Source organism: Austrofundulus limnaeus, unplaced genomic scaffold (genome assembly GCF_001266775.1).
Source record: "Austrofundulus limnaeus strain Quisiro unplaced genomic scaffold, Austrofundulus_limnaeus-1.0 Scaffold1922, whole genome shotgun sequence".
In the NCBI taxonomy this organism is placed as follows: Eukaryota; Metazoa; Chordata; class Actinopteri; order Cyprinodontiformes; family Rivulidae; genus Austrofundulus; species Austrofundulus limnaeus.
Genome location: NW_013954324.1, coordinates 29,084 through 37,145, shown reverse-complemented (window position 1 = coordinate 37,145; position 8,062 = coordinate 29,084). Strand labels below are relative to the sequence as shown.

The 8,062-nt window shown below is 42.9% G+C and overlaps 1 protein-coding gene across 1 annotated transcript in view; it reads right to left on the bottom strand.

The window, feature by feature from the left end:
* Positions 1-633: 633 nt before the first annotated feature.
* oclna (occludin a) overlaps positions 634-8,062 on the bottom strand; it is a gene marked incomplete at its 5' end in the record, with an annotated part of 21,036 nt that continues 13,607 nt past the window's right edge. The window contains 3 exon segments of the mRNA XM_014033984.1: positions 634-1,179; positions 4,670-4,711; positions 7,718-7,889. Coding sequence (XP_013889438.1) covers positions 1,081-1,179; positions 4,670-4,711; positions 7,718-7,889 — 313 coding nt within the window. The 3' untranslated portion in view covers positions 634-1,080.

Sequence of the window (8,062 nt, the reverse complement as noted above, 5' to 3'; positions counted from 1 at the left end):
ACCTCTAGTAATATATTTACTGAGAAAAATGGTGACGTGTTCAATACTTATTTTACCTGCTGTATATATACAGTATATATATATCATATCATGAGCAGAATATCGAATGTCAAATTGTATCGTGAGATTAGTATATTGCCACAGCACTAGTATTAGCTTCAAAAACTAATGAAGTTCGGGAGCAGAACCACACCCTCCTAATTGCCCTGCCAGCCTATTTAATCTCTGCTCACCCATTCCTCTCAGTCCGTTACGTTTTCGTCAGCCCCACCATCCTTCACCTCATCCCTCTTCATCCCATCTCCTTTTCTCCTTCTATCCCTTCATCCTTCCTTCCCTTGATCTCATAAGCTTTTTTCTTTTTGCTACAGGTTCCATCTGGAGGGTCTTATACGGGCTCGGGAAAATTACGAGTTCATTTACGTGAAGACCATACCCCCACGCTGAGTCTTCTCAAACCCTCCAGCATTCTTTCCAGATGACCAAGCAAACTCCTCCATCCCTTCCTCCCTTCAACCCCTCCCTACAACAAACTTTTAAATCATATTTTTGTGGTGTGGCCCATGCTAGTGAATAAATGTGTTTTTTGCTGCTGTTGCCATCAGCTTGAAGTTTTTAAATATATTGCCAAAATTGAAAAGTTGAAAAATGATTTTATTACAATAAAAACACAGCACAAATTGTTGCCAGAAATGATCAAAATGCATAAAACCAGTAGAATCATGTTAGTCTATTCTATAAACAATAAACGGCAAAAATGCACCAACCATGTTTTAATGTTTACATCACAGTAAAAGAAAAACAAATGAAGACGAATTTACATTAATAGAAAACAGTTACAAACTAGGAAATACCTATCCCTATTTATCCACAGTCATTTGCAGAACTCTAGACTGTGTTTAGATCTCACAGGCAAAAAAAAAGAAATATAAAAAATCATGAAAGTGGTATAATACAAGATAAAAGGTTTGTTTATGTGTTGGTAAAAGACAACCAGCATGGATTATAATCGTGATGGCAGTTCTGATTTGTCAGAGTCACTTCTGTCCTCCACAGGACAGACATGGTTGTGGCGCCTGTTCAGGCCATGCGGTCATAATCACTGACCATCTTCTTGATGTGGTTCAGTTTTTGCTTCAGATATTTGCATCTCCGTTTCTTCACCTGATAATCTGATGACTGTAGGAACAAAAGCAGCTTCATTAATCAAGAAAAAGACATGACAAATACATGTAAATGCTCATAGTATGTCAAAATAGTGTTTAAAGGGCCCAGATACAGTCACAAATATTGACTAAAATACCAAATTTGGGTTGCAGAAACTGTGGTTCAGCAGTGCCCAATCACACAAACATTTTCTGGTTGTGCAACTACAAAACACTTGGGTCAAGGTGTACAAGGCTATAAACCAGGGCCCATATTTATCAAACTTCTTAGAATTATAATTAAAAATGCTGTTAAGAATGGACTTAAGTGTAAAAAAAATCTTAACTAAAAGCTGAGCCTAAAAGTCAGTTATCAAGCATCTCAGTCTTACTTTGAGCAAAATGTAAGAGCAAATTTTAAGTGTCAGTCTTAGAGCTGATTTATAACACTTTGCTGATCCTGGATGACTATGTAACAAAAACCCCAGTATGGACCAATCACTGCATCGGATTTCATGTTCAAGAAGATTCTCTGAGTAATGTCAAGATAAAACTGTGAAAATCCTAAAATAACCACTTCCAACACACTAATGTTCATACATGTCACATTGTACTGATAGTCAGTGAATTACATAAAATGTCCTCATTTGCATCATGAATCCATCCATCCATCTATCCACTTTCTTCCGCTTATCTGGGATCAGGTCACGGGGGCAGCAGCCAAAGCAGAGACCCAGACTTCCACTTGGACCAGCTCCTCTGGGGGAATCCCAAGGTGTTCCCAGGCCAGCTGAGAAACATAGTCCCTCCAGTGTGTCTTGAGTCTTCCTCTGGGTCTCCTCCCAGTGAGACGTGCCTGGAAAACCTCACCAGGGAGACGTCCAGGAGGCATCCATAGATGAGGGTAGGAGTGTGGACTAATCAGGAAATTGAAGGCTTCGCCTTTTTGCTCAGCTCTCGCAGATAATCACGACAGATCGGCACAGCTCCCACATCACTGCCGACACAGCACCAGTTCACCTATCAATCTCCTGCTCCATTCTTTCCTCATTCATGAACAATGCCCTGAGATACTTAAACTCCTCCACTTGGGACAGGACCTCTTCCCTGACCCGGTGGAGGAACCCTACCCTTCCGGCAATGCAGACCAAGCTCTGACACCGGTCATACAGGGACCTACAATAACAACCCATATCAAAGAGCTTAGTATCCAAAGGAGGAACTTTTTAACCACCTTGGTGACCTCAGCACCAGAGATTGGAGAGTCCAAACCAGAGTCCCCAGGCTTTGCTTCCACATTAGAAGACGTGTCGGTGGGATTGAGGAGGTCTTTGAAAATTCTGCCCACGACCCACAACATCCCGAGTTGAGGTCAGCAGTGCACCATCTCCACCATAAACAGTGTTCATGGTGAACTGTTACCCCTCTTGAGACGCCGGATGGTGGACCAGAATCGCCTCATGCAGAAGTCTTTTTTCATGGCCTCTCCAAACTCCTCCCATGTTCAAATTTTTGCGGCAATGACCACCCAAGCCTTAATCAGCTTGAACTGCCGGTACCTGGTGTCCATCAGTGGATTGAGTGTTGCCGACATGACAGGCACCGACAACCTTGCGGCTACAGCTCCGGTAAACAGCATCGACAATGGAAGCACGGAACATGGCCTACTCAAACTCACTGTCCCCCACCTCCCCCGGAATATGTTCAGAGTTACCCCAAGGAGTTGAAGCTCAGTCTGACGGGAGACTGCACCAATAGTTCCCAGCAGATGTCTGACCAGCATCCTCCCCCACCATCGGAGCCAACTCACCACCAGGTCAGTTGACAGCTCCGTCCCTCTCTTCACCAGAGGTCTCTTAAGTGGTTAAGAGTTGCCACTAGGGGTCTGAGATGGTAAAAAAGGTAACTGTACAGTATTTTTTGTGTCATGGTTCCACGTTGGCCTTCTGGGGATGGGGTCCAGAGGAGGGGCAGACCGTCTGGTGGGGCCTGGGCTGCGGGCAGACTTGGGGCTTGGACGGGTGCCAGGGGCGGGGCTGGCACTCCAGCTTCCATGGGGCTGTTCAGCCTCCCAGGGTCTGGCTCCTGGTTGCTGTGGTTGGCCTGCTGGCTGGGGTGGCTGATGGAGTCCGGCGGGTGGTCGGTGTGTGGAGGAGGTGCAGGGCATGGCTTCACTGGGGCAGGGGGCTGGCCGGTTGGTCTGGTGTGGCCCGGGCCGACACTTGGCTGTCTGCTCCTCTTCGCCCCAGATTGAAGGGGTCTACCTCCTGGGTTCGGATGTGAGCTGCCCTCTGTAGAGGGCGGGTGCATATCCTGAACCTGGGATGTATAGGGTATGTATGGGGAGTGCGAGTGGAATTTGGCATCCATCTTGTGTGTCTTTGAATGAGTGGGTGAGAGGGTGAGTGTGGGATTGTGGGATTGCGTTTGTGTATGCTTGGATTTTTGTCAGGCTGGGGCTTGGAACCCTTCTTCGGGTTCAGTTGTGGGCACACTGCTTTCCCTGCCGCGCTGCACTCTGGTGGATTGTGCCTTTGCCCGCCGGTGCACTGGTGGCTCCTGATGTCTGGGGCTGGGTGCCTGTGCCTAGGCGCCTGGGCATGTGCCGGTTTGGCCCAGTGGGGCTTGGGTCCCCCCCCCCCCCCCGGGCCTCTGTGTCCATGCCTGGTTCTGCTCTGGCATGGTGAGTGCCGGCAGGGCCTGTGAGCTCATCGCTGCCAGGGGTTTACTGTGTGTGGTCGCTGGTGGGGCTCTCCCTGTTCTCTCCTGTGGTCCCCTTTGGGGAGTGGGTGGGCAGCCCTCCCGGCGTGGGTGCCTCTGGGCGCTTTGGAGCTGGTCTCCCTTATGTCGGCTTTGGGCTTTACGGGTCGAGTCTTTGGTCCTCCACATTCACTTTTAAACATTCCATTGGAGAATACCTTGTATACACATGCATGCTCACAACTGCACACAAACAGGTGTTTACATCCTGGGGTTTCTGTTCAGACGTGCAGCCAAAATGTCGGGTGTATTTTCTTGTGTTTTCTCGATATATATTTCACATATCTTCTAATCTCTTTCACTCTCTCATTAAATTTCACTTTTTCTTCTTTCTTTTTCTTTAAAAAAAATCGCTGATGATGAAGAAACCAAGAAACTAATATTTAGTTCTGCTTTCTACTGAAGTAGCTAAAACAACAACAACAGCAAAGATAATACGGACCCTTAAACCAGAGGTCTCTTAAGTGGTTAAGAGTTTTGCCACTAGGGGTCTGAGATGGTAAAAAAATGTAGCTAACTGTACAGTATTTTTGTGTCATGGTAGTTGGTAAAATGAATATCAACAAAAGCAGGCTTCTCACAATAGGAAAATTGACTGATTAACTGTTTTTTAATCACTGTATTCATCTGAGGTATCTGTTACCATGACAGTTTGGAACAAATACATATACTGTTACAGTACATGTACTGTTCTGTAGTGTAAAAGTTATGTTAAATCTGGATTATAAAGTGTTCTTAAAAAGCCCTTTAAATAAGATACAAACCTTTTTAAAGTCCTTTAACCTACTGTACTCGTCCAGAGCATCCTGAAAACAAGCAGAGAAACATTTCAAACTAAAATTTGTTCCAAAATCCCAGATTTTACAACACTGTAGTGTAATGATTTATTTTGTCGAATCAACTTTCTGAAGTGTACATTTCATATTGACTTTCAGGTAAATGGTACATGAACTGTGCTTATATACTGTAGAACCTTTCTAGCCAACCAAGCTACTCAAAACATTTTACAGCACTTTACTACATCTCTACAAAATTAATCTGAACAAGCCATTCCATAAAGTCTAATCAGTGTTTTAAATACCATTCTTACACCAGTAGGGCACATCAGAGGCAACAAGGGGTTAAATATCTTGCCCAGGGGCACTTCAACATGTGACTGTTTACTGGTGGAATTAAACCTTTGAGTTTTTTGTTGAGGAGGATTACTCTTTCCACTGAACCACAACCAAAGCAGAAATTCTGACCTAACTGGGATCAGAATCAGAATCCTTTAATGATCCCCAGGAGGAAATTATTGCAATTATTACAGCTGCAGCCGTTTAAGTAAGCATTAGAGATAAAGTATAAAGCAATAAATATTCAAGTACACAAGGAAGAAATAAGTATAAATACTCTGGAGAACCAGAAGAACTGATTGGGTTAATTATAATTTACATGTTTTATCATTCAAATACTCAATCATCCTGTGGTGAAATTTGTCTTGGTTACAGTGAACTTTTGCTGTCATGAACATGGCTGCTGTGCTTTATGATCTTTCTCCAAATAGATAATGATGACTTGCAGAACACAGGAAGGAGAAATGGCCACTCGGGACTTTCTGATGCACGCCTATGGTTCCTGAAGATGTACAAGTTGGATGTGGGGAAGCAGAAGTGAAAATGACCAACTAAGCAGTGTTCAACAATTGTGCTTATGATTAATATTCCACACGAGGTCTGCGTTTTTCCCCCTTCCCTTAGGCAGTCTCATGTCTTGTCAAGAAACCTGGCTGTGCCAACCATAACAAGGGTTGGAAACAGGCCGGCGGAGCCCACCTTTGACCCCCAACAGAGAGGAGGACATGACAGGAAGAGAGGCCATAAGAGAGACCAGGAGGCATGAATAATGGGCCAGAGCGAAGAGAAACGCAGGAAGAAGAAATTGAAGGAGCAATAAGGAGTAATAAGCTATATTGTTCAATATTTTTAATCCGTATAATCAAATGTGGCTTTTCTTGCAAATTTCTATTAAACTGCTTACAGCATTATAAAGACAATTCCATGACTGGACATTGGTTTTTAAAGTCTTTCTCTGATTGCACGAGTGTGTTGTTACTTCAAAGCAACAAGGTATTAACATATTAAGGAGTGTGTTTACGTTGAAGCCAAGAGGTAGTGATAAGAGGTCATAACTTAATAATAAGTTCATTTTTAATGGTTATTAGCCTGGGAGATGGGATAACTCCCTTTAACAGTTCCCTTGAGACCTGTTGTCCAGGTCACTGAACATTATCTCGGTCATTGTAAGAAGTGCAGATCTTAAGAGGGAGCGGCTACCAGGAACAGTGGTGACCGGCTGCTGGAGGCGTCCTGAGCTACTGCGCTGATCCAGAAGCAGGGGTTCATGAAGGGAGCGACCACCGGAGGGACGGCAGCTACAGGCCGAGCTAAAGGCTCCTGCCCCTGTCTCCTGGAGGAGACACACCTGACTCAGCCACACAGGCCACCCCAGGTGGCTGTAAGTCTGGTCCATCGCCTCCAAACCAAGAAGGAGACATTGTCTCCTCTCCAAGACCCATCGGTGTCCTGGTGGGTAAACTGGGGGAGGAGCCACACAGGAAAACAGTCTTTGTAACTAGGGGCATGAAAACTAAATAAAAGGAGGGTGAACTACAGGAAGTCCTCAGAGTGTTGGGTTGGAGGTACGGAGTTGACTTCCTGTCCTGCGTTCTCACTCTTGTCGAAGCTGACTTTGACTTTCTCTTTCTTTCTTGTTTGTATTTGTAAATGTTCTAGGTAAATTTATACCTGTCATGAACACAGAGAACAGTGAGCATTATTTAGCCTCTATACAGTTAAAATAAAAATAACAACAGTGTACAGTAAATAGAAATAACAGTGTAAATAGAAATTAGAATAAACAATTTATTTAATCTAACTGGTTCTACTAAATCAAATTGAGCAAACTGAGCAATATACACGTTTTCTTTAAAAGCAAACATGCATATTGCTTCATATTTACTTAGCTAGGTTTAGTGGAACCAGTTGACATGACTTGGTTGAGTCAATTCAACATTTAATTTTTTAGAGTGCAAAAACAACTCCTTTCATGATGAATTCGGACATATTTAATTTTCTAATGAGGTGTTAAGTTTAAAAGTAAAGAAGTAAAATTATAATTTTTAGGTTTTAAATGTAATGAAATAAAAGTAAAAGTAACAATTAAAAAATACTTGGTAAAATTACAAATCCTCAAAAAAAAAAATTTACGTACTGTGACGAAGTAAACGTATTTAGTCAGTATAATCCGCTGCTGCTAAGCAGGAAATACACTGATATTACCCACTGCCAAAAGCAAAAGGGCAATAATGATTTTGCACATCTGTGTTTTTATTTGTCGGTAGCGTTAGTAAAATATCTCATGACACAGAGGAGAACATTTAAAGATCTCACAGAAATCATTGAATCTAAAACTGATTTTCTAAGTTCAGTTAGCTGTGACAAATCTCTTGAATAGAACTGACTCCAAAATTTAATAAAAATGCTTATAAGTCAGTCAGTTTTAAAGACATCAAGTTACATTTTAATGTGGCAGTTGATGAGTTATCCTGATTTCCTGTGTTTTAGATGAGATTGTGCATAATGTCTACAACATTTACCTAAAACCATTTAAACTCAATCATTTCTCAGCATAAGATTATAAAGCTTAAGCATAAACGGGGAGCAGACAATGTGAACTCCTTATAAATACAAAGAAACTTTGTAGAGGAGTTGTTCGCCCAAGGCACCAAACTGGTTAGGACCACCCTTTTGTTTGATTTGTGAAGTTCTCACCAGGTACTGTGGACTTCCCTCCTCCAGCTGATCCAGCTCGTTGTCCAGTTCTGACAGGTTCTTGTTTATGGCATCTAGCTCCGCCTGCAGGTCTTTGTATTCCTGGTGGTCCCGGTCAAACTCTCGCTTGTAGTCATTGCGTTCCTGTTCATTTGCTACTGGGGGAAATTCACTGATAAAAAAAAGAAAACATGGAGAAAAAAGGTGGAGATAGATTACACTTTTGGTTTAACTAAAAATAAAAATTAAAATTAAATGCTGCATTGAAGAGTTTCTTTACTACAGTACTTTTCAAGTGTGTGTGTGTGTGTGTGTGTGTGTGTGTGTGTGTGTGTGTGTGTGTGT